At 39.9% G+C, this 27,934-nt stretch overlaps 1 protein-coding gene across 1 annotated transcript; it reads left to right on the top strand.

The window, feature by feature from the left end:
- The first annotated feature begins 1,777 nt into the window (after nt 1–1,777).
- Nucleotides 1,778–26,292, top strand: LOC122319794 (52 kDa repressor of the inhibitor of the protein kinase-like). The gene is made up of 5 exons (XM_043207588.1): nt 1,778–1,935; nt 14,522–14,713; nt 24,154–24,623; nt 24,977–25,922; nt 25,980–26,292. The coding sequence occupies exons 1-5, from the start codon at nt 1,778–1,780 to the stop codon at nt 26,290–26,292; spliced, it is 2,079 nt and encodes a 692-aa protein (XP_043063523.1).
- The last annotated feature ends 1,642 nt before the right edge of the window (nt 26,293–27,934 follow it).

Here is a 27,934-nt window from a genome sequence, read left to right as displayed (position 1 = left end):
TTTATTAATGTGGTCTAATCAAACATTCGCTATGTATTTTTTCTTCCAATTTTTTTTAACAGCCAATTCCAGAGAATGCCACGTAAATCTTCTTTGTCGCAAGAACAGCGTAGGCAAGCTGCGCTTGCTCGTAGCCGAGATCGATATGCACAAAATTCGTCTCAGATAAGGACCAGAAATGCCCAGCATATTGCCTTGACTCGCTCTACGAATATCGATGTGGTAGCAGAAATTCGAGCACGAGAAACTGCTGCCCTCGCTCTGAGAAGGCGTAGTGCACGAATTCGAGCTATTGAACGTGTACGGGACGCCGCAGCTTACGCCAATACCAGGGAAAATTTTGAAGAACGACGACGGCAGCAGGCCCTAAATACTGCCAGCCATGCAGCTCGCAGGACTATAGAGGAAAATCGTGAGCCCGAACGCGAACGGGACGCTGCAGCGCGGGCACGAACTCGAGCTATCTCCGAAAACCGTCGACGAGAGCAGTTGCGAAACACTGCCGATCATGCTACCTGGAGACTAGCAGAGGAAAACCGAGGACCCGAGCGTACACGGGATGCTGCAGCGCGTGCGCGGACCCGAGCGAACTCCGAGGAACGGCAACGGGAGCAGTTGCAAAACACTGCCGATCATGCTACCTGGAGACTAGCAGAGGAAAACCGAGGACCCGAGCGTACACGGGATGCTGCAGCGCGTGCGCGGATCCGAGCGAACTCCGAGGAACGGCAACGGGAGCAGTTGCAAAACACTGCCGATCATGCTACCTGGAGACTAGCAGAGGAAAACCGAGGACCCGAGCGTACACGGGATGCTGCAGCGCGTGCGCGGACCCGAGCGAACTCCGAGGAACGGCAACGGGAGCAGTTGCGAGACACTACCGATCGTGCTACCTGGAGACTAGCAGAGGAAAACCGAGGACCCGAGCGTAGACGGGATGCTGCAGCGCGTGCGCGGACCCGAGCGAACTCCGAGGAACGGCAACGGGAGCAGTTGCGGGACACTACCAATCGTGCTACCTGGAGACTAGCAGAGGAAAACCGAGGACCCGAGCGTACACGGGATGCTGCAGCGCGTGCGCGGACCCGAGCGAACTCCGAGGAACGGCGACGAGAGCAGTTGCAAAACACTGCCGATCATGCTACCTGGAGACTAGCAGAGGAAAACCGAGGACCCGAGCGTAGACGGGATGCTGCAGCGCGCGCGCGGACCCGAGCGAACTCCGAGGAACGGCGACGAGAGCAGTTGCGAAACACTGCCGATCATGCTACCTGGAGAGCGGCAGAGGTTAACCGAGCACCCGAGCGTACACGGGATGCTGCAGCACATGCAAGGACACGGGCGAACTCCGAGGAACGACGACGGGAGCAGTTGCGAAATACTGCCGATCATGCTACCTGGAGAGCGGCAGAGGTTAACCGAGCACCCGAGCGTACACGGGATGCTGCAGCACACGCAAGGATGCGGGCAATTTCTGAGGAACGACAAAGAGAGCAGTCACAAAACACTGCAAGCCGCGCTGTCTGGAGAGCGAATGATGCAAATCGAGGACCGGAGCGAGAGCGGGACGCGGAAGCTCACAGGATTGCCAGGAACGACCCCATTTCTCGGGAACATCAGATACACAACAGGACATTGCAACAACGGGAAACACGTCTACAGAGGAGGCTTCGGGAGCAACGGATTCGGGAAATGGCTGAGGAACGACTCTTGACGTATAGGACCAGTTCGGAGAATCGACAGGCTGAATCTTCACGACAGTCTCAACGAAACATGGATGCTAGAGCTGGACTTTCCGCAGACGAAAGAGAGGATCAACGGGAACAACAACGCCGAAGGAGCCGAGCGTCAGCAAAGGAGCAGTATCTACAAAACATCAAATACGGACCAACTGAATGCTGCATATGCTGTGGAGGGACTTGGTTTATATCTCAGGTGAGTGCTTTGAACAAATTTACTATATCGTCTAAGTTTCCGAATATGAATGTAGGCAACGCATTTTATTTAAGTAGTAAATTTCCCAGTCCGTCCGGCAAATACAAATTTTGCAGCACATGTCGCCAGGCCGTTTCCAAAGGTAGAATACCATCTCTGTGTCTTGGTAATGGTTTTGATTTTCCAGAGATTCCCGAGTGTCTCAAAAATTTAACATGTCTTGAAGAGCGCCTCATTTCTCCCCGAATTCCCTTTATGCGCATTATATCCCTAGGATATGAAAGGCAATGCGGAATAAGAGGCGCTGTAGTTAATGTCCCAATTTCTGTACCTGATACAGTAAGTGCGCTCCCCCGCTCTTTTGATTCTACACATGTTATCCAAGTTCACTTAAAGAGAAAGTTAGAATACTCCCATAATTTCATGACGGAAACAATTCGTCCGTCGAGAGTGCTTGAAGCAGTGCGTTATTTAGTAAACACAGAGCTGTATAGAAAGCACAATATCTCATTAATTGGTGATTGGCTGAATGAAATGAGAGATAGCGAAGAAGTACCATTCATCGCAGATGAATCTGACCGAGAAGAAGTTGAACAGCTTTTGCGCCTTCAACATTCTCAACCAAACGACCAACAGGATGAAAATTTAAATCCTGGTGGTCACGAAACGCTATTAGAAAATAATAACGGGAATGATTTTCAGCGTATTGCTTTGGCTCCCGGTGAAGGCCGCCGTCCCACAAATTTAACCCTAGATGACGATGCTGAAGAACTTTCATTTCCAACAATATCTTGTGGTGAAATTTTTAAGGCCAAGACCACCTACGCAAAAAAAGCGAGGTCCCAAATTCGATATTACGATCGACGTTGTGCAGTTGTTCCTAAAGTCCTTTATATGTACAAATTTTATGAGATGCAGCGAATTCAAAACTCCATTTCCATTGCCTTACGAAAAAAATCAGGTGCGGTAACTGCTGCAAACGTAAGGGATGAATCTTTTATTGACAGACTAGTGCAGCATGACGACGGGTATCATATTTTAAAAGGTTTGCGTTCAGCTCCTGCTCATTGGGAAGCAGAAAAGAAAAAGGTCATAGCAATGATAAGACAATTTGGTTTGCCTACATTTTTTATCACCCTTTCTGCTGCTGAAACAAAATGGAATGAACTTTTGATTATTCTTTCTCTTTTGTTAGATAACAAAATAATAAATGAGGAGGAAGCTGCATCATTATCCAGTACCGAAAAAGCTCGACTGATCCGATCCGACCCAGTAACTTGCTCCCGTTACTTTGACTACAGGTTCCGTCAATTATTAAAATTATTCAAAAGCTCCGAAATATTTGGGGAGTATACCCTAACACATTATTATTGGAGGATCGAGTTCCAGCACAGAGGCTCTCCACACTCTCATGGAATGTACTGGCTTTCTGGAGCGCCAAACCTCGAAGGAGCGGAAAATTCTGATGAATTAGTACGTTTTATTGATAGGTTTATTACTACCAGCGGAAACGATCCTGAATTGCAAGAAGTAATTCAATATCAGCGCCATAAGCATAGTTCATCGTGCTTAAGAGAACTGCGAGGCCAGGAATTTTGCCGCTTCAATATGCCATACCCTCCCATGCCTGAAACTCTCATCTTATATCCTTTGGAAGAAAATGAAGCCAGTCTTGACACTCATAAAGCGTTGTTTAGAAAAATTAAAAATATTTTAAAATCTTGTCCTGAAGATGAAGCAGCGACCTACAACGATTTTAATTATTTTCTTTCCCAACTTGGAAGCACATTTGAGGAGTACAAGCTTGCAGTTAGATCCAGCTTAAAAAAGCCCCAGGTATTTTTACGTCGTCAATTTTCTGATAGGTTGTTAAATGCGTATAATAAGAGTATCTTAGAATTACATAGAGCCAACATGGATATCCAATTTATCTTAGACGCTTATGCCTGTTGTAGTTACATAATTAACTACATTAACAAATCCAACCGCGGCGTGTCTCAACTGATGCGGGAAGCAATGACTGAAATGCAACACGGAAACATTTCAATTAAAAGAAAGTTGCAACACCTAGGGAGCAAATTTATAAACGCTACGGAGATATCAGCCCAAGAAGCTGCCTACAATATTTTAGGCTTACACATGTCTGAGGCTAGTGAAGGAAATATTTTTATAAACACTTGCCATCCAGATAAAAGAGTTCGCATAGTTCGATCCAACAGAGAACTAGAACAGCTTCCAGGAGACTCAACTGATATTTTTGAGCGAAATTTACTCGACCGATATGTGCAAAGGCATGAGTTATTAGAGTCAGTATGCCTTGCAGAATTTGCGGCTTGGTACAAATTTTCTAGGTCAAATACACGAGCAAATCCTTCCAACGAAGATTATGAAGAGCCGATGGACTTGGAACCAGATAACGAAAATTTGGCAGGCGAACAAAGTTACCAACTGCTGGATGGGACTGGGTTTGTAAAAAAACGTAAGCATGCCCTAATCCTCCGATGGGTCCGATTTAGTTTAAATTCTTCCCCATCCGACTATTTTCGAGAGCACGTAATGCTTTTCTTTCCCTGGAGAAATGAAGATACTGACCTCATCTCCAACGATAACGAGAGCACCTTCAGAAACAACTATGAGCTAATTAAACGCAATAAAGCGGAATACGATGTTTTTGATGATATGGAATTGGACAGAGTTCTTCAAGAGCTGCAAAATGTTGATAGACAAGAAAGTGGTCCTCTTCCTGACCAACCTGCTTCCCAATACTTAGATGAAGAGTTCAGAGCTCTGGCAGTGCCAAACGTCGGCCAAAACATAAATATGTTTCAGGATGATGATGCTGCTAACGTTGAAGAGGGCGAGCTTCAACTTATTAGACTTCCACCGTTGGTATCAGAAGACAATCTTTGCTCGCTTACCCGGTCGCTCAATTCAAAACAGCGCCAGTATTATGCCCATGTAATGCATAATGTAGCAGCAAAAAAAACATTTTATGAATACGTTGGCGGAGGGGCTGGAGTAGGCAAAAGTAGATTGATTTCGACTATTTATCAGTCTATAACTTGGCGAGCAAGTAAAATTCCTGGGGCAACTGATTCTCCAAAGGTATTATTATGTGCTCCTACCGGAAAAGCTGCTTTTGGAATTGGAGGACTCACCCTTCACTCCATATTCTCCCTTCCAGTTAACCAGTCATCTGGTCCATTAAGGCCTTTAAGCAATGACTCAGTTAACACAATTCATTGTAAGTTAATGGACCTACAATTAATAATTATTGATGAAATTTCGATGGTCGGTTCCAAAATGCTTTGGTATTTGGATCAAAGACTAAGACAAATTTTTAGAAGCCAAGATTTAATATTCGGTGGCAAATCAATAATTGTGTTTGGAGATCTCAAGCAGCTTTCTCCAGTTGGGGATCGTTGGATATTCTTAGAAAATACCAACAATCCATATAACATTATCGCTGGAACTAATCTTTGGGATAATTTTAAATTTTTTGAGCTGACCGAAATAATGCGGCAACGCGACGACCACGCATTTGCGCTAGCTCTAAACAATATGTCTGAAGCCAACATGTCGGTCACAGACATAGAACTCCTTAGGCAGAGAGTAGTCCCCCCAACTGAGGTTCCCGACGATGCCATCCACCTATTTTGCTCAAATGATGAGGTGGATCGCTATAATACATTGAAACTGGCACAAATTAACACAGAAGAGTTTATTTCAACTGCAATAGATACAATTAAATCGGCAAACATGCAGCAGAGTCACAGAGAAAGAACTCTTAGAAATGCAAAAAATATGAAAACGTCGGAAACCCAGGGATTATCATATATTCTTCATCTGAAAAGAACTGCAAAATATATGGTAACCGTTAATATAGACACCAATGATGGACTGGTAAATGGTGCAACTGGCGACCTCATGCAAATAGACAGTTGTATGGTAAACGGTTCGCTTTTTGGTTACAGGGCTGTGGATTAAGTTTTCTGATCCAACGGTTGGAGCTATTGCTAGATCAAAAGTGAGAGGAAATGAGCATTCAGATTGGACTCCGATAAAAAAGGTTTCACGAGTATTTCGATGTGGAACTTCAGAGCATTCTACAGTAGATCGCAAGCAATTCCCAGTTGTTCCTGCTGAGGCTATTACCATCCATAAAAGCCAAGGAGCCACCTACAGCAAAGTCGCAGTGCATCTTAAAAGAGGCATTAAGCGAGCTTCACTTTATGTAGCGTGTAGCAGGGCAACAAGCGCATCGGGTCTTTTCCTAATAGGCGACTTTGTTCCTCCAACAAGATTTGGAGCAACAAATGTCCAAACTGAACTTCAAAGTTTAAGAGAGGAAAAGACCTTGACTACGCAATACGAATTCTTGGCCAATGAAAATACTATCTCATTATATTACCACAATGTTGAGTCTCTTCGTGCCCATCGCGAAGATATATCCAACGATAAAATTATTTGTTCCGCTGACTTCTTATGTTTTGTCGAAACCTGGTCTCTTCCAAGAGAAGAGTACAGCCTTATAGATTTCAACATCATAGGAAGAATTGACAGCAATCGATTGAATAATATTGGAAAGAATGGAATAATTATTTTTGCAAAGCAGAGTATCTTCCATAGAGTGGTCCTTCTGTTTGAGACGAATAAGTTTTTGAATTCAAGGGCCACTTATCAATCGATTGCTTTTAAATATCTTGATACATCATTTATCATTGTTTATAGGAGTCCCGGATATCCTATAGCAAGATTTCGAAATGAAATTATAAATGACGTTCAAAGAGTTCGCAGTATGGAAAATAATAAAGTGGTTATATTAGGAGATTTTAACATATGCAGGTCCACACGAACTGATTCCTTAGAGGAAATTCTAAATGCTCATAACCTTGTACCAATTAATAGTAGTCCAACGACAAAGCATCAAACGCAAATAGATTGGTTTTTTGCTGATACTGGTATTTCAGAAGCTGTTGCCCTTACATATGAGACCCCATACAGTCATCATGATGGTGTTTTCTTAAAAGTGTAGCCTATAAGTAATTATGTATAAGTTAATAATTAATTTCTTGGATAACGTATTTTCTATAATTGTACAAGTATGTTAAGTTGTTATTTGTATTTATTAAGGGTTATTTAATTAAGTACCTAATTGTATAAATAAATTGTATAAAATTAAGTCTTGGTTTAAAATAATGTGCAATTTAATTTTTAAGTAGTTAAAATTTCCCCCTCGTGGATTGAGACCTTGTCGTGGTGTGGGGGCTGAGTACGTGAATTTCGAAATAAAAATTTACAGAAACTAGCAGCAATCCTTTAAAATTAAATGTTGTTTTAATTAATACATTTTACACAAATTCAAATATTGCAATTTTCCGATTTTCATTAAACTTTTTCGAAATTTAATAATCCTTAAAGAAAATCTTAAAGAAAAACCATGTTTGTATAACAAAAAACATAAAAAAAAACAGAGATGTAATAGTTTTGTTTTGTATAGATTTTTCGATCGGTCCCAAGGCAGCTATATAATATCGTTGTCCGAATTTAAAGAAATTTTTTTTAAATTCAATGCTTCTTAAAAACTTTATACTCAAATAAAAATCATGGGCGTGGGATAAAAAACAACGAAGTTATCAATTAATTCCCATTAATTCAATATATATTTTTCGATCTTTCCTATGGCAGCTATAAGATATAGTTGTCCGATTTTTATGAAACTTTTTTCTCAATATAAGGGTTGTTAAAAAACTTGATATTAAAAAAATCATGCTCGTGGGATAAAAAACAACGATGTTATCAATTTATTTCCATTAATTCTATATATATTTTTCGATCTCTCCTATGGCAGCTATATGATAGAGTTATCCGATTTTGTTCAAATTTTATCCGAAATTCAATAACAGTTAGAAAACGCCATCTTGAAGAATTCAAGTCGATCTGATCAAAAACAACAGAGTGAGAATTTTTTATTTCATTCTCTTGTATTGGAGCTATCCGATATAGTCGGCCGATCCGGCTCGTTCCGACTTATATACTGCGTGCAATAACTACACAACTTTTGAGAAAGTTTCAGCAAGATAGCTTCAAAACTGAGAGACTAGTTTACATAGAAACCGACAGGAGGACAGACGGACAGACGGACAGACGGACAGACAGACAGACAGACAGACGGACAGACGGACAGACGGACAGACGGACAGACGTACATACATATTTCGATTCAGATGGTGATGCTGATCAAGAATATATATACTTTATGGGGTCTGAGGTGTCTCCTTCACTGCGTTGCAAACTTCTGACTGAAATTATAATACCCTCTGCTCTGCAAGGGTATAAAAACTACTTGATCAATTCTTTTCAAATTTTCAGAATATATTTATATATGTTTTAAGAATGTATAGTGAATTTTTAAAGAAAAAAGTTAAATATTTTTTAAGTTATAGTCGATCACCAACTGCTGCAGTGATTCCGGTCCTCTCCGTGGACGAAATCAAAAAATGAAAAATTCTCGTTAAACTAGATAAGATTTTCCATACCATGAACTACGATAATAAAAAAATATCAAAAAATGACAAAATGGCAGCGTTAAAAAAAAAAAAAATCGAATTTTAACCAAAATTTTGGTCGTTTTTGGCCTGCCAAAATTCGATTTTTGATCGGATCAAAAAACCGATAGTTCATGGTACGTAGAACTATATAAAGAACATGTAAAAAAATTTGGTAGTGATCGGATCACTAGTTTTTGAGTTATCACTGCAGCAAATTTGGAAAATGCTGTTTCGAGAAAAACGCGTTGAAAGATAAAATGATCGTTTGCACTGTTATGAGAGCGGCTGCTCTTTAAATTGTTATAACTCAAAAACTATTTGATTATCGATTTTAAATTTTAATATGTTATTTTTAAAGGTGTAATCTACCGAAATATGAAAAAAAAATTTTTTGATTTATTTAAAACTTCACACTAGTTGTGCCCCTTAAGTCAATCCAGGAAATCATCTGAACGGGGTCGTCCAAAATTAAGTGTAGCAGAGTGTTCAGAAAGGACAAAGCGGCGACGGATAGCAGAAATCGCAGAGGTCAATCTGTCCGCTGCGGATGACATACGTTTGGCTTGCAGGCAACCGAATCCTTCGACTTTTTTTTCCCTGTTATAATAATATTTTAAAGGAAAAACAGGAAAGCTATCCTGAACAAATAAGCGTTACAGAATCTGACATAGAAGTTTCGCTACAAAACTTATTGGACCACACTGCGTCTCGCATTTTAAAGTTGCAAAGTGATGTAACAGATAAACTTGATAAGTCTCATAATTACCTCACTTTAATAGGGAAATGAGGCTTCGATGGCAGTTCTGGACACAGCCAATATAATCAAAAATTTGAAAATAATAATTTGGAAGACAGTTGCTTATTTGTGACATCATATGTTCCTCTTCAACTATTAGTAAAATTTGATAATGATAAGGAAAAGAAAATTATTTGGAAAAACCCACGTCCATCGTCTACCCGTTATTGCCGCCCGATTCGCATTCAATTTCAAAAGGAATCAGTAAATTTAATTAAGAATGAAGAGCTTTATTTTAAAAACAAAATTCAACAACTAACTCCCGCTGAATTTGAAACGGCTACCAACCGGAAATTCTATGTTGATCATATCCTTCAACTTACAATGGTGGATGGCAAAGTGTGCAATGCCTTAAGTGAAACACCATCTTTAAAGTGCTATATACACTAGCCGGCATATATATTTTGACAAAATAAAAGTGAAATATACTCGAAACCTGAACTTGCTTCTTTTAACTTGGTATCAATGGAAAGGTAATTCAAATGCCTTTTGAATGATACCATACTTTTCTCAACTCATTCGATATTTATTGAAAAGGGCAATTTAAAAAAAAAGTAAAAAAAAAACTTTTTACCTCGGCTTCAAAATTAAAATTTTTGGATGCAAAAAGTTTCTTTAATCAAAAATAATAGGAACTGCAAAAAGAATTTTTCAAAAATAATTTTTCTTCTATTTTTAATGATTTTTTGAAGGTGGCAATGTCGGAAAAAGTTTGTATGGAAAAGAGAAAAATATGGCTGAAATGCGTATTTCTAGTCATTTTCAAAAAATCATTAAAAATAGAAGAAAAATTATTTTTGAAAAATTCTTTTTGCAGTTCCTATTATTTTTGATTAAAGAAACTTCTAATCGCCATTGAACACAACAACAATTTCAAGTTCAGGGTATTTAAATTGCTTTTCCAGGCCATTATCGAAATCTTCCGTTTTCTATTCGTCGCAAAATTTCTCTCCGCAAGTCCAAAAAGCTTGCGGGGCGAAGAGAGAGGAAGAAGGGAGCAGGCGCCAAGCCAAGATAAGTTCTTCGGCAGCTTAAGCAGTATTCGCCGACATATGTATAATTCGATACAGCCGCATGATCGTCATGTAAACGCCGTCGGAATCCGATTTCCCTCGCATCACACAAATGGGTAATATTAAAATGTGGTAAAGTGCGTCAAAATGTAATCCCGATCGTCAGGAAGCCCCAAATCTAGTCGGGAAATTCGCGGGAAATCGGTTCCAATCAAGTGCTGTTACATAACCCCGATGCTGGGTTGCGTAATACTCCAGGAGGTATAACTTAACCGCTGACCAGAGGTTATGTAATCGCCGCTAAACACCCCAAACTACTATGCCCAGAGCTGGCAAAATCCATATTTTTGCCATATTGCGTACGAATCTTTCCTAGTTTTTTTATACTTTCTTTTTTTGTATTTTTTTTTAAAGTTTTAAAATTTAAAAATGAAAAAGAGAAATCATAAAATGTGAGAGAATGGTGTGGTGAGTAAATAATGTGAAAGAAAAAGTGAATTAAAATTAACAAATAAATAAATTAAAAAAAAAAAGGGGGAACCTAATGTGGCAGACCCAAACAACAAAAACCATAAAATTTTAATCCATAATAAAGATGGGAAAGTTTTAAACTAATACCAACTGATCTGGCAGCTAAAAGAAAAAGTGCAGTGTATAAGTAGTGAATGCGATAAGAAAAGGCAATGCAAGTGAACCCGAAAGTAATCTGAAAAGGTTTGGAATGCATTGACCAGAAACTGAAAGTGATCTAAAACCTAAAATTCCCTCCCCACAATTCGCCGAAAGCGCTTTCGTCCGACTGGAAATGGAGCGGTAAGTCTTTTTAAAGCTATTATCACTGTTCAGAAGCCTTTTATGATTCAAGTCTTGCTGCCGAAATAAAAAATATTAAATGTAAAGAAAAGAAAACAAATTTTAACGTAAAGATAAAAAAGATAATAATTTTTTTTTGGTTTTTTTTTTTGGAAAAATATATTAATTAATAATAAATAAATTTGAAAATGAAGAGAAGAAACCAAAGAATGAAAATCCAGTTTTAAATAAATAACTCGCACCACTTTTCTTTTGTACGGTCCAGAAAATGATGATGGAATTAATAAATACCCTTCATTTATTATATGCCTTTTTATATATATGCCGACTTTTAATCTGTCGCAGTGCCAAATATTTTTACCAGTTATGTTATTTTTATATACACTGACGAGCAAAACTGTAACACAATTTCATTGTTTCAACTTCAAAGGTCTGTAACTAAACCATGATGGAACCGCCACCGTGCTTGATAGCGAATTGGGATACTGTAAGTCATTGCTACCAGTGTCTTAAAAAAGCAAACAATTCCAAAATACTTTTGTTGATGGAATAATGCGAAAGGAGCAATATCCATCCATTTTACAAGAAAATCTTCCAAAGGAATTTTGGAAAGTTGGGTCTTTCTGCCGAAAAATGCGTTTTTGAGCAAGACAACGACCCCAAGCACACGTCCATATTGGTAAAAAATTGGATTTCAAAAGAGAAATTTCAATCTATGAAGTGGCGACCACAATCTCCCGACGTAAATCCAACAGAAAACTTGTGGAATGATATTCCCCCGGAAATGATACGACGGTATACCCAAAATATGCCCAGACGCATAGAAGAGCTAAAAAAGTCCAAGGGGATGTGAACTCACTATTAAACAAGAAAGGAAGCTAGCTTCGGCAAGCCGAAGCTTATATACCCTTGCAGACATCAAATATGTCGAACAAAATATATAAAGGCTAACAGCATCGAAGCTATGACGGTTTTTGTATAATCAACAATGGTAATTTAAAATCTGAGGACTTCTTAATATATAATAGTATAACAAGAATGATCAAAATATAGAAATAATCTGAATTATCGCATTATACAATTATTGGTGGACCTGCCTAAGTTATTGATGTTTATTTCAAAAACGGATCGCATCTTCCTCTTGAAAAACTCCTTATATTTAGAAGGTATTTTGTAGAAATTATATACCTGGTTATTTTTAATTTTTCTTAAAATTACGCAATATTAACAATAGGTATCAGGTGCGCACACCTGCACATTTATTACAGTGCACAAGCGACCTAATTTACCTAAGACCCTTCTAAAAAGGGTTACCAAATGTCGTAAAATTGCATCATCGACACGTGCACTACCTGTATGTAGGGAAAAAGAAAAGGATAACCAAATTAACAGGTAAATCACCAACTTACGAGTATTTATTGACGCGTACGCCTAAGCTGCGGATTAGTCTGTGATTGACAGTTGCCGAGTTACAACTTATACAAGTGGTGCAGTATTTTTTACAGTGCGAGTTTTTTTAAACGTTTGTGTAGAAGTGAAAAGTTGAAGTGGTTAAAACAACAAAACAAATCTTGGAAATATTTGATTTGGTAAGTCATTCGTTTGTATACAGTTTGAAGTGGAAGTTAATTCTACTAGGACTTAGCCATAACCCATTCATTAATACCACTTTTATTAATGTGGTCTAATCAAACATTCGCTATGTATTTTTTCTTCCAATTTTTTTTAACAGCCAATTCCAGAGAATGCCACGTAAATCTTCTTTGTCGCAAGAACAGCGTAGGCAAGCTGCGCTTGCTCGTAGCCGAGATCGATATGCACAAAATTCGTCTCAGATAAGGACCAGAAATGCCCAGCATATTGCCTTGACTCGCTCTACGAATATCGATGTGGTAGCAGAAATTCGAGCACGAGAAACTGCTGCCCTCGCTCTGAGAAGGCGTAGTGCACGAATTCGAGCTATTGAACGTGTACGGGACGCCGCAGCTTACGCCAATACCAGGGAAAATTTTGAAGAACGACGACGGCAGCAGGCCCTAAATACTGCCAGCCATGCAGCTCGCAGGACTATAGAGGAAAATCGTGAGCCCGAACGCGAACGGGACGCTGCAGCGCGGGCACGAACTCGAGCTATCTCCGAAAACCGTCGACGAGAGCAGTTGCGAAACACTGCCGATCATGCTACCTGGAGACTAGCAGAGGAAAACCGAGGACCCGAGCGTACACGGGATGCTGCAGCGCGTGCGCGGACCCGAGCGAACTCCGAGGAACGGCAACGGGAGCAGTTGCAAAACACTGCCGATCATGCTACCTGGAGACTAGCAGAGGAAAACCGAGGACCCGAGCGTACACGGGATGCTGCAGCGCGTGCGCGGATCCGAGCGAACTCCGAGGAACGGCAACGGGAGCAGTTGCAAAACACTGCCGATCATGCTACCTGGAGACTAGCAGAGGAAAACCGAGGACCCGAGCGTACACGGGATGCTGCAGCGCGTGCGCGGACCCGAGCGAACTCCGAGGAACGGCAACGGGAGCAGTTGCGAGACACTACCGATCGTGCTACCTGGAGACTAGCAGAGGAAAACCGAGGACCCGAGCGTAGACGGGATGCTGCAGCGCGTGCGCGGACCCGAGCGAACTCCGAGGAACGGCAACGGGAGCAGTTGCGGGACACTACCAATCGTGCTACCTGGAGACTAGCAGAGGAAAACCGAGGACCCGAGCGTACACGGGATGCTGCAGCGCGTGCGCGGACCCGAGCGAACTCCGAGGAACGGCGACGAGAGCAGTTGCAAAACACTGCCGATCATGCTACCTGGAGACTAGCAGAGGAAAACCGAGGACCCGAGCGTAGACGGGATGCTGCAGCGCGCGCGCGGACCCGAGCGAACTCCGAGGAACGGCGACGAGAGCAGTTGCGAAACACTGCCGATCATGCTACCTGGAGAGCGGCAGAGGTTAACCGAGCACCCGAGCGTACACGGGATGCTGCAGCACATGCAAGGACACGGGCGAACTCCGAGGAACGACGACGGGAGCAGTTGCGAAATACTGCCGATCATGCTACCTGGAGAGCGGCAGAGGTTAACCGAGCACCCGAGCGTACACGGGATGCTGCAGCACACGCAAGGATGCGGGCAATTTCTGAGGAACGACAAAGAGAGCAGTCACAAAACACTGCAAGCCGCGCTGTCTGGAGAGCGAATGATGCAAATCGAGGACCGGAGCGAGAGCGGGACGCGGAAGCTCACAGGATTGCCAGGAACGACCCCATTTCTCGGGAACATCAGATACACAACAGGACATTGCAACAACGGGAAACACGTCTACAGAGGAGGCTTCGGGAGCAACGGATTCGGGAAATGGCTGAGGAACGACTCTTGACGTATAGGACCAGTTCGGAGAATCGACAGGCTGAATCTTCACGACAGTCTCAACGAAACATGGATGCTAGAGCTGGACTTTCCGCAGACGAAAGAGAGGATCAACGGGAACAACAACGCCGAAGGAGCCGAGCGTCAGCAAAGGAGCAGTATCTACAAAACATCAAATACGGACCAACTGAATGCTGCATATGCTGTGGAGGGACTTGGTTTATATCTCAGGTGAGTGCTTTGAACAAATTTACTATATCGTCTAAGTTTCCGAATATGAATGTAGGCAACGCATTTTATTTAAGTAGTAAATTTCCCAGTCCGTCCGGCAAATACAAATTTTGCAGCACATGTCGCCAGGCCGTTTCCAAAGGTAGAATACCATCTCTGTGTCTTGGTAATGGTTTTGATTTTCCAGAGATTCCCGAGTGTCTCAAAAATTTAACATGTCTTGAAGAGCGCCTCATTTCTCCCCGAATTCCCTTTATGCGCATTATATCCCTAGGATATGAAAGGCAATGCGGAATAAGAGGCGCTGTAGTTAATGTCCCAATTTCTGTACCTGATACAGTAAGTGCGCTCCCCCGCTCTTTTGATTCTACACATGTTATCCAAGTTCACTTAAAGAGAAAGTTAGAATACTCCCATAATTTCATGACGGAAACAATTCGTCCGTCGAGAGTGCTTGAAGCAGTGCGTTATTTAGTAAACACAGAGCTGTATAGAAAGCACAATATCTCATTAATTGGTGATTGGCTGAATGAAATGAGAGATAGCGAAGAAGTACCATTCATCGCAGATGAATCTGACCGAGAAGAAGTTGAACAGCTTTTGCGCCTTCAACATTCTCAACCAAACGACCAACAGGATGAAAATTTAAATCCTGGTGGTCACGAAACGCTATTAGAAAATAATAACGGGAATGATTTTCAGCGTATTGCTTTGGCTCCCGGTGAAGGCCGCCGTCCCACAAATTTAACCCTAGATGACGATGCTGAAGAACTTTCATTTCCAACAATATCTTGTGGTGAAATTTTTAAGGCCAAGACCACCTACGCAAAAAAGCGAGGTCCCAAATTCGATATTACGATCGACGTTGTGCAGTTGTTCCTAAAGTCCTTTATATGTACAAATTTTATGAGATGCAGCGAATTCAAAACTCCATTTCCATTGCCTTACGAAAAAAATCAGGTGCGGTAACTGCTGCAAACGTAAGGGATGAATCTTTTATTGACAGACTAGTGCAGCATGACGACGGGTATCATATTTTAAAAGGTTTGCGTTCAGCTCCTGCTCATTGGGAAGCAGAAAAGAAAAAGGTCATAGCAATGATAAGACAATTTGGTTTGCCTACATTTTTTATCACCCTTTCTGCTGCTGAAACAAAATGGAATGAACTTTTGATTATTCTTTCTCTTTTGTTAGATAACAAAATAATAAATGAGGAGGAAGCTGCATCATTATCCAGTACCGAAAAAGCTCGACTGATCCGATCCGACCCAGTAACTTGCTCCCGTTACTTTGACTACAGGTTCCGTCAATTATTAAAATTATTCAAAAGCTCCGAAATATTTGGGGAGTATACCCTAACACATTATTATTGGAGGATCGAGTTCCAGCACAGAGGCTCTCCACACTCTCATGGAATGTACTGGCTTTCTGGAGCGCCAAACCTCGAAGGAGCGGAAAATTCTGATGAATTAGTACGTTTTATTGATAGGTTTATTACTACCAGCGGAAACGATCCTGAATTGCAAGAAGTAATTCAATATCAGCGCCATAAGCATAGTTCATCGTGCTTAAGAGAACTGCGAGGCCAGGAATTTTGCCGCTTCAATATGCCATACCCTCCCATGCCTGAAACTCTCATCTTATATCCTTTGGAAGAAAATGAAGCCAGTCTTGACACTCATAAAGCGTTGTTTAGAAAAATTAAAAATATTTTAAAATCTTGTCCTGAAGATGAAGCAGCGACCTACAACGATTTTAATTATTTTCTTTCCCAACTTGGAAGCACATTTGAGGAGTACAAGCTTGCAGTTAGATCCAGCTTAAAAAAGCCCCAGGTATTTTTACGTCGTCAATTTTCTGATAGGTTGTTAAATGCGTATAATAAGAGTATCTTAGAATTACATAGAGCCAACATGGATATCCAATTTATCTTAGACGCTTATGCCTGTTGTAGTTACATAATTAACTACATTAACAAATCCAACCGCGGCGTGTCTCAACTGATGCGGGAAGCAATGACTGAAATGCAACACGGAAACATTTCAATTAAAAGAAAGTTGCAACACCTAGGGAGCAAATTTATAAACGCTACGGAGATATCAGCCCAAGAAGCTGCCTACAATATTTTAGGCTTACACATGTCTGAGGCTAGTGAAGGAAATATTTTTATAAACACTTGCCATCCAGATAAAAGAGTTCGCATAGTTCGATCCAACAGAGAACTAGAACAGCTTCCAGGAGACTCAACTGATATTTTTGAGCGAAATTTACTCGACCGATATGTGCAAAGGCATGAGTTATTAGAGTCAGTATGCCTTGCAGAATTTGCGGCTTGGTACAAATTTTCTAGGTCAAATACACGAGCAAATCCTTCCAACGAAGATTATGAAGAGCCGATGGACTTGGAACCAGATAACGAAAATTTGGCAGGCGAACAAAGTTACCAACTGCTGGATGGGACTGGGTTTGTAAAAAAACGTAAGCATGCCCTAATCCTCCGATGGGTCCGATTTAGTTTAAATTCTTCCCCATCCGACTATTTTCGAGAGCACGTAATGCTTTTCTTTCCCTGGAGAAATGAAGATACTGACCTCATCTCCAACGATAACGAGAGCACCTTCAGAAACAACTATGAGCTAATTAAACGCAATAAAGCGGAATACGATGTTTTTGATGATATGGAATTGGACAGAGTTCTTCAAGAGCTGCAAAATGTTGATAGACAAGAAAGTGGTCCTCTTCCTGACCAACCTGCTTCCCAATACTTAGATGAAGAGTTCAGAGCTCTGGCAGTGCCAAACGTCGGCCAAAACATAAATATGTTTCAGGATGATGATGCTGCTAACGTTGAAGAGGGCGAGCTTCAACTTATTAGACTTCCACCGTTGGTATCAGAAGACAATCTTTGCTCGCTTACCCGGTCGCTCAATTCAAAACAGCGCCAGTATTATGCCCATGTAATGCATAATGTAGCAGCAAAAAAAACATTTTATGAATACGTTGGCGGAGGGGCTGGAGTAGGCAAAAGTAGATTGATTTCGACTATTTATCAGTCTATAACTTGGCGAGCAAGTAAAATTCCTGGGGCAACTGATTCTCCAAAGGTATTATTATGTGCTCCTACCGGAAAAGCTGCTTTTGGAATTGGAGGACTCACCCTTCACTCCATATTCTCCCTTCCAGTTAACCAGTCATCTGGTCCATTAAGGCCTTTAAGCAATGACTCAGTTAACACAATTCATTGTAAGTTAATGGACCTACAATTAATAATTATTGATGAAATTTCGATGGTCGGTTCCAAAATGCTTTGGTATTTGGATCAAAGACTAAGACAAATTTTTAGAAGCCAAGATTTAATATTCGGTGGCAAATCAATAATTGTGTTTGGAGATCTCAAGCAGCTTTCTCCAGTTGGGGATCGTTGGATATTCTTAGAAAATACCAACAATCCATATAACATTATCGCTGGAACTAATCTTTGGGATAATTTTAAATTTTTTGAGCTGACCGAAATAATGCGGCAACGCGACGACCACGCATTTGCGCTAGCTCTAAACAATATGTCTGAAGCCAACATGTCGGTCACAGACATAGAACTCCTTAGGCAGAGAGTAGTCCCCCCAACTGAGGTTCCCGACGATGCCATCCACCTATTTTGCTCAAATGATGAGGTGGATCGCTATAATACATTGAAACTGGCACAAATTAACACAGAAGAGTTTATTTCAACTGCAATAGATACAATTAAATCGGCAAACATGCAGCAGAGTCACAGAGAAAGAACTCTTAGAAATGCAAAAAATATGAAAACGTCGGAAACCCAGGGATTATCATATATTCTTCATCTGAAAAGAACTGCAAAATATATGGTAACCGTTAATATAGACACCAATGATGGACTGGTAAATGGTGCAACTGGCGACCTCATGCAAATAGACAGTTGTATGGTAAACGGTTCGCTTTTGGTTACAGGGCTGTGGATTAAGTTTTCTGATCCAACGGTTGGAGCTATTGCTAGATCAAAAGTGAGAGGAAATGAGCATTCAGATTGGACTCCGATAAAAAAGGTTTCACGAGTATTTCGATGTGGAACTTCAGAGCATTCTACAGTAGATCGCAAGCAATTCCCAGTTGTTCCTGCTGAGGCTATTACCATCCATAAAAGCCAAGGAGCCACCTACAGCAAAGTCGCAGTGCATCTTAAAAGAGGCATTAAGCGAGCTTCACTTTATGTAGCGTGTAGCAGGGCAACAAGCGCATCGGGTCTTTTCCTAATAGGCGACTTTGTTCCTCCAACAAGATTTGGAGCAACAAATGTCCAAACTGAACTTCAAAGTTTAAGAGAGGAAAAGACCTTGACTACGCAATACGAATTCTTGGCCAATGAAAATACTATCTCATTATATTACCACAATGTTGAGTCTCTTCGTGCCCATCGCGAAGATATATCCAACGATAAAATTATTTGTTCCGCTGACTTCTTATGTTTTGTCGAAACCTGGTCTCTTCCAAGAGAAGAGTACAGCCTTATAGATTTCAACATCATAGGAAGAATTGACAGCAATCGATTGAATAATATTGGAAAGAATGGAATAATTATTTTTGCAAAGCAGAGTATCTTCCATAGAGTGGTCCTTCTGTTTGAGACGAATAAGTTTTTTGAATTCAAGGGCCACTTATCAATCGATTGCTTTTAAATATCTTGATACATCATTTATCATTGTTTATAGGAGTCCCGGATATCCTATAGCAAGATTTCGAAATGAAATTATAAATGACGTTCAAAGAGTTCGCAGTATGGAAAATAATAAAGTGGTTATATTAGGAGATTTTAACATATGCAGGTCCACACGAACTGATTCCTTAGAGGAAATTCTAAATGCTCATAACCTTGTACCAATTAATAGTAGTCCAACGACAAAGCATCAAACGCAAATAGATTGGTTTTTTGCTGATACTGGTATTTCAGAAGCTGTTGCCCTTACATATGAGACCCCATACAGTCATCATGATGGTGTTTTCTTAAAAGTGTAGCCTATAAGTAATTATGTATAAGTTAATAATTAATTTCTTGGATAACGTATTTTCTATAATTGTACAAGTATGTTAAGTTGTTATTTGTATTTATTAAGGGTTATTTAATTAAGTACCTAATTGTATAAATAAATTGTATAAAATTAAGTCTTGGTTTAAAATAATGTGCAATTTAATTTTTAAGTAGTTAAAATTTCCCCCTCGTGGATTGAGACCTTGTCGTGGTGTGGGGGCTGAGTACGTGAATTTCGAAATAAAAATTTACAGAAACTAGCAGCAATCCTTTAAAATTAAATGTTGTTTTAATTAATACATTTTACACAAATTCAAATATTGCAATTTTCCGATTTTCATTAAACTTTTTTCGAAATTTAATAATCCTTAAAGAAAATCTTAAAGAAAAACCATGTTTGTATAACAAAAAACATAAAAAAAACAGAGATGTAATAGTTTTGTTTTGTATAGATTTTTCGATCGGTCCCAAGGCAGCTATATAATATCGTTGTCCGAATTTAAAGAAATTTTTTTAAATTCAATGCTTCTTAAAAACTTTATACTCAAATAAAAATCATGGGCGTGGGATAAAAAACAACGAAGTTATCAATTAATTCCCATTAATTCAATATATATTTTTCGATCTTTCCTATGGCAGCTATAAGATATAGTTGTCCGATTTTTATGAAACTTTTTTCTCAATATAAGGGTTGTTAAAAAACTTGATATTAAAAAAATCATGCTCGTGGGATAAAAAACAACGATGTTATCAATTTATTTCCATTAATTCTATATATATTTTTCGATCTCTCCTATGGCAGCTATATGATAGAGTTATCCGATTTTGTTCAAATTTTATCCGAAATTCAATAACAGTTAGAAAACGCCATCTTGAAGAATTCAAGTCGATCTGATCAAAAACAACAGAGTGAGAATTTTTTATTTCATTCTCTTGTATTGGAGCTATCCGATATAGTCGGCCGATCCGGCTCGTTCCGACTTATATACTGCGTGCAATAACTACACAACTTTTGAGAAAGTTTCAGCAAGATAGCTTCAAAACTGAGAGACTAGTTTACATAGAAACCGACAGGAGGACAGACGGACAGACGGACAGACGGACAGACAGACAGACAGACAGACGGACAGACGGACAGACGGACAGACGGACAGACGTACATACATATTTCGATTCAGATGGTGATGCTGATCAAGAATATATATACTTTATGGGGTCTGAGGTGTCTCCTTCACTGCGTTGCAAACTTCTGACTGAAATTATAATACCCTCTGCTCTGCAAGGGTATAAAAATCTTTAATAAAAATATTTCTTCAAAAAATAACCAGAGTGCAAAACTGTAACATTTGACTTTTTTTTACAGTTTGGCGCGTCATTTTCTTTAACTGATATCAAATGGCTTTGAATTTTACTTAATACATAGTAGTAAATGATATAACCTACAAAACCAGACTAAGATCTTTAAAATCCGTGCATTAGAAAAAAAGTTACAGACCTTTGAAGTTGAAACAATGAAATCGTGTTACAGTTTTGCTCGTCAGTGTATATTTACATATATAGTGACATATTCACATATTCAGTTATGTACCAAAAAAATAAGAATATGCAGCGTAGGCGATCCCACGCTGAATCAATGTAAACAATCCGCATCCGGAGCAGGCGACGCCGCTCTTCAATAACATAAACAATTCTTGAAATCAATAAGTGTCGCACCCTGAGCGGCACTCTTACTCCCAAGCTTATGTACAATCCATATCCCAATCGCTCCCAAACTTTTGTAAACAAAGGGCAGCACAAGAAAGATTTTTGTCACAAGAAATTAGTCTTAAGCTGAGTTCATTTGAATAAAGACGTGAAACTAAATTCGTTGTTCGTTAATTTATTCTTCTTAGCGTTGTCCTTAGTCAACTGACGGGACATTAGTTCGACTCATAAAATTAGTAAACAATTTTACTATATACCTACCTATGCCATATTATTTTTACCACAGCACCATTCTCACGATTTCTCACTGCGCGCATAAATTAATAACCAAAAAGAACATTTTAAGATTTTGTGCGAAAATTAAAATAAAATACCAAGCCTAATTAAACTAAATATTTTCATAGGAATTAATTTTAAAAGCTACCACCACCGTGATGGAAAACTATAACTATGAATAAATTGTGTAAAGAGAAAATGAACAACTGCTAAGCGTTTACCGTGGGGGTCATGCCGAACAACAATATGGTAGGGTATTAAAGAAGTGACTTGAACATAGGGACCATTTAATGAAAGACATAATTTTGGAGCCGGAGTAAATGGTCTAGGTTGGGTGGGCTAATGCAAGTTGCTGAACAACAACTACAGCAACAACATTCAAGTCAAGTTGTTTTAGAATTATATCTTTTCCTTTTCTATTGTCGATCGTTTAATTACTATTTCTTTCTTTCTTCTTTATCTTGTCAGTTTTGAGTGAGTTAATTCCCCAAACCCCAAAGCACGCGAAATCAAATAATATTACTGCATAAAACGCCAGCATTGCGAGTAGTACTCTCATAAAAAACCCACCCATTGACCCGATTCTGAGCAGCGCCGGTAGCAACGCGTGTTATACTACCTTGTACGTCTATCAGCTGGTCACTACAGAATACCCTGCTATTTTGTATACGCGTGATATGCATGCAAAATACAATTGACAAGTGCCTTAAGGCTCTCTTCAGAGTTACAGCGGAAAGCCACCCTATTAAGAATCACTTCTTCTGGTAATGGCAGTGACCGCATCCTCAGCTCTGGGGATGCAGCAAAACTACTAGTCTAACTTCCCCTGATTTCACACCCCAGGGACGATATGACAGTAGAATTCATCTTTGAAAAGAATTTCTCTGCTCATTTGAGCAACAAGGAAGGAAGTACACTCCACGGCAAGTCACACCATAGCGTGGTATACGGACGGGTCCCTAACACACCAAGCCTGGGAGTGATAGGACCACGAATCAAATACCATGAATCTTTAGGCCAATACACCAGCATATTCCAAGCTGAGGTATGTGCCAAAGAACGGTGTGCGGATCTTTATATGAAGCGTGGGTATACAAACAAGGACATTGCGATCTTCTCGGACAGTCGAGCGGCAATTACTGCACTCTGTAGTAATAGAATCACCTCGAAGCTGGTTCGAGAAGTAAGAACAAAGCTAAACCTTCTGGGCAGCAACAACAGGCTGTCTCAAAGATGGATTCCAGGACATAAAAACATATCCGGGAATGAACTAGCCGAAAACTAGGGGCGGAACGACTCCTTATAGGACCCGAGCCTTATTGTAGCATAGGCAGACACACAATCAATGATATATAGAGGTACATATGAGGCAAGCCTGCTAGGAGAACACCACAGGCCAAAGACAAGCCAAAATCCTCATCGTCAATTATGACATGAAGAGGTTTAAGAAACTCATACCCAGGGGCGGACGCAGGGGAAGGGTCTCTGACTTTTTCAAATTCCCTTACAGCACACGGTCTTTCAACCGTATAAACTAAATCGTCCACATCACAAGTTGGTACATTTAAAAAATGATTCATTCTATTTTATTTTGTAAAGGGACAGAAAGTGAGGTCCTACTAAAACCTTATTATCGATAACTTTAGTCTATAGATAAAAATCGACAGTAATCCAATGCGTTACATTCGTTTGCTTCATCGTTAATGAAAATGGCATCTAATAAAATCAAGTCGTTTTTTAAACCGACAAATGCAAATGCTAAACGCGAACTCGAACAGACCGAAGAGGTATCCACTGCAAAAAAATCGCGGCATGACAAGGAAAATGATCATCAACCGGAGTCCGTAGTAAGTTTTTTTTAATTTTCGCCCAGTTCAATTTTGATGAACTTATGAATTCTCAGAAATTTCAAGATCACGTGCATGATGTCCAACGGTTCTGTAGACGAAAACTTGACAATACCGAGATGTACGATCTCTTAGTCAATGTATGGACACCGGATTCTGATTTTGTGTTTCCAGCAACGGAAATTATCAGAAAACAGTTGAAATTCCAACATTCGTGATTACACAAGTATCCGTGACTCACTTACTCAGCTTCTGAAGACGGTGCTTATTGTCGAGTTTGCATTTTATTTGCACAAAAAGAAGTTGGATATGGAAAACATGAACGTTTGGGTTCATTTGTGCAAATTAGTTTCAAAAATTGGAAAAAAAGTTTTGGACAAATTCAAAGAACACCAATTGAAAAAATATCACTTGGACGCCTTTGCAGATGCACAGAATTTTAAGCTTATTTATGAAAGTAAGAAAAATGATGTCATTGTCGAGATCGACCAGAGCCGAAAACGGCTTCAATTAGAAAATAGGCGGAAGCTTGCTCCCATCATTCATGCGGTTTTGTTCTGCTGCAGACCAGGACTGTCGCTACGAGGACATAGAGATGATGGCACACTGGCGCTGGAAATTCCAAAAGATAATGACGGAAATTTCAGGGCACTTCTGCGTTTTTCGGTGGATAGTGGAGATCTGGCACTACAAGAAAATTTAAAGGTGGCTGGTGGTAATGCAACATACTTGAGCCATAGAATGCAGAACGAGATCTTTGATGCTGGAGCGGAAATCATCACTAGAGAGTTGGTGAGAAGGATCAATGAGACGAAGTGTTTCACTGTAACCGCAGATGAAACGTCTGATGTAAGTGGAATCGAACAATTTACGGTTGGAGCAAGGTTCGTTCAGGAAATCGAAGGGAGACACGCGATCCGAGAAGACTTCTTGTGCTTTATTCCTGTAGAGGACATGACTGGCGCCGGGCTTGCAAATTTGCTGCTTAAAACTTTGCAAAAACTTGGAGTTGACACTCACTTCATGAAAGGGCAAGGTAAGCTGGTAAAACTCCAATTAACAAGGATGAAACTCCAATTAACCAGGATAAAACTCCAATTAACCAGGATAAAACTCCAATTAACAAGGAAAAACTCAATTTAATAAGTATAAAACTTAAATAAACTAATTCAAAATTGAAATAGTATAAAATACCACTATTTAATTTTAAACATTAATATATTGAATAAAAAATATTTGTATAATATTAAAAGTATTGTAGTATACCTCACGTTCACTCAATAAAACTAATAACTAGGAAAAAATTAAATTAACATGAATAGCTAAAAGTAGAAAAAGAAAGTCAAGTTTTGGAACTATATACTATCCATTATCCATTTTGGATCAAAGGTTATGATGGAGCTCGAGCAATGAGTGGACAGTTGAAAGGCTGTGCAGCCATTGTAAAGAAGACATGTCCAGATGCTCTTTATCTTCATTGTGCCAATCACAACCTTAACCTGGCCATTACCCATGCGTGCGACATTGCACCAATTCGGAACTGCATTGGAACAGTTAAGCAAGTTGTGAACTTCTTTCGTTTGTCGAGCAAAGCTGGAAATTTATTGAAAAAACATATCCTGGCAGAAAATCCTAGTGCCAAGCAGACACGTCTGCTAAAATTTTGGGAAACGCGTTGGGTCGAACATCTTGCTTCTCTAGGATTGTTCTATGAAGCACTGGAATTCATTTGTTTGACGCTCGAAGATTTAAATGAGCTGAGATCAAAAACAGATGGAGTACAGCCGAATAGCTTGCTTGCTTCCATCCAAACATCGCAATTCATTGTTGCGTTGGTTGTTATGGTACCAGTATTCAGCTTGACGAAGAACCTGAGCCAGAATTTGCAAAAAGAAGAATGCGATTTGAGTGACTGCGTCCAATATGCGAACAATGTTCACGAAGAACTAAAGAAGATGCGCGCCAGGGCCGACGAAAAATTTGCAGAAATATTCCAGTCAGCAAATCAAATTGCTGGGAAGATGGGTATAGACCTAACTGTTCCTCGGCAAGTAGGACGTCAATATAATCGTGACAATTATTTTGGGAGTCCTGAAGAGTACTATCGACGGTCAATTTTTATCCCATTTTTGGATAACTATCTGGAAGAACTTGACTTGAGATTTCTCGAACATCGAGCACTATTGTCAATGATACAGAATATCATCCCAGCCAAATGCGCAGAGCTCGATGAAGAGGCAATAAAAAAAACTGTTAATTTTTTTGAAGAAAAATGGCCGAACGACATCACTGGGTCTGTGGAGGAGTTGCAAGTAGACATCAAGCTTTGGAAAAGGTAATCATCAGGTTTAAAAGGGTCTATTGATTTATTAATTGGTTTTTTACATTTCAGGTTCTGTTCAAACATTCCAGAAAAAAAACGCCCAAAATCATTTATTGAAGCTCTGGACGTTTGCAATAAAAGATTAAACACCCAAATATACAGGCTTCTTCAAATTTGTGGGACACTACCGGTCACAGTTGCCTCTAGTGAACGGTCCTTCTCCACTTTGCGAAGATTAAAAACTTACTTGCGCAATCGGACTGGAGAGGAACGGCTGAACGGACTGGCGCTTCTGAACATTCACAGAGATGTGAATGTTACTAGTGATCAAATTCTGGATATCCTCGCAAAAAGATCAATAAGGATTGACATCACTTTGTAGACTGCCTAATATTAAATATGCTTAATATTTCAAAATATTAAATGTGCCTAATATTCAAAATTTTTCGATCAGACCCCCCCCCAAACAATTTTTTCTGCGTCCGCCCCTGCTCATACCACTAGAGAAGAATTCACTTAGGGTAATTACCGGTTTAATAACCGGTAAGCACATTGCAGACTAAGGAATCACCGATGTAATATAGGGATTACAAACAGCAAGACATGCAGATTCTGTGATAGCGAGGATGAAACCTCCCTACACATAATCTCAGACTGCCCAGCACTAAGTAGCCTTAGAAGTAGAACCCTCGGTTCCAGGTCCCTAACACTTGGGACATCCGGAAGCATCGATGCCTCTATCAGAGGCAGCGGGTTGATGGGTGAGCTTTAAGGGGGTACAATAGATCCAGTTGGGTCGAGTTAGCCAGTTCCCCCCTTAATAATAATAAAAAATTATGACGTTAATGATGTTTCGTAAGCCATTTATTAGACCTTATTTAAACTTTTGAAAATTTGGAATTATTATAGGTTTTTTGGGTATCTTCCAAACGAATTCGTTATGGAAGATTGCGGTTGGGTTGGGTAGAGAGCAACCGCGAGAGTCAAATACCAACTAGGACCTCACGTCGCTTTTCTTATCTAGCAGTCAACCTTTTTCTGCATTTGTTTGTATTTTAGTAATTGTTGTTAACCTTTGATATATATTTTTATTTGGGGAGTTAAGTTGGAATGCTAAACTACAAGTTATGTAAATATGGTAAGGGACGGCAACAAACAGACCCCATCGCCGAATGAGCTTAGGCGCAAGAGGATTAGGCCCGCCGATATTCAGGATAGCGTGTGAGAGAATGGCCAACTATTGAGCTGGCTGTATATGCCCTGAACATTCTTTATATCTGTACCTCTCTCCTTCACAAACGCATCGACCATTACTCTTCAAATAACTTGGGTATACTTGGTACACTGCATTGGGGAAAAGTATGTGAAATGTAGAAGAAAAGTCAAAAGTATCTGTTTATATATATATTTAATTGGACCTTCCCTCACCGTTAGAAAAGAGGTGTAAATATTTGCCTTCAATAATTCTTACTATAATAAAAAAAATAACCACAGAGCTATCAGGGCCAGAAATCCCAAGAGGAACCATTTTTTTAAGAAAAAGACTAATCGACAAAGATGATTGCTTTGTTGCCTGTAAAAGTCAATAAAAATTACAACCATGTTTCCATGACAAAGACGAGTACTTTTTGGATTTTTAGAAGTTGGTATCACGGCCTACAAGCTCATGATTCACCCCAACCAAGGTAAAATATGCTTGTAGCCAATACTGCATATTCTGCTTTATAATTTTGGCAATGGCTGCCTCCAACCTTTTTACGAAATGACACACCAGTTTGCATTTAGCTTAACATAAGTTTCTTAAAAGGCAACTCCATAGCTGACGGACTATCGTAATACCACTTCATGCCACTACCTGTTAGATCGACATATAAATTAAAAGCAATTTGAAAAGGATGGATTAGACGTAGGTCTTCTTTATTTAAAATTAAAATCGGGTGAAAACAAGAAATCAAGATTGTTCCACTTTACTGTTCGAATAACCAATCGGACTCCGGTTTTTCTGGGATCCGCCGGGGTTTGGC

Source organism: Drosophila ficusphila, unplaced genomic scaffold, assembly GCF_018152265.1.
Source record: "Drosophila ficusphila isolate 14025-0441.05 unplaced genomic scaffold, ASM1815226v1 contig_2, whole genome shotgun sequence".
NCBI classification, from domain to species: Eukaryota; Metazoa; Arthropoda; class Insecta; order Diptera; family Drosophilidae; genus Drosophila; species Drosophila ficusphila.
The sequence above is the reverse complement of the archived record's forward strand: the minus strand, read 5'-3'. Positions and strand labels throughout refer to the sequence as shown.

What these genes read in the sequence shown, in the direction of transcription:
- LOC122319794 (XM_043207588.1), top strand. Translation starts at nt 1,778, where the DNA reads ATGCTAGAGCTGGACTTTCCGCAGACGAAAGAGAGGATCAACGGGAAC. An exon ending in GGACTTGGTTTATATCTCAG is followed by an intron (nt 14,714 to 24,153) that starts GTGAGTGCTTTG and finishes GTTCTGCTGCAG; the next exon opens with ACCAGGACTGTCGCTACGAG. An exon ending in TCACTTCATGAAAGGGCAAG is followed by an intron (nt 24,624 to 24,976) that starts GTAAGCTGGTAA and finishes TTTGGATCAAAG; the next exon opens with GTTATGATGGAGCTCGAGCA.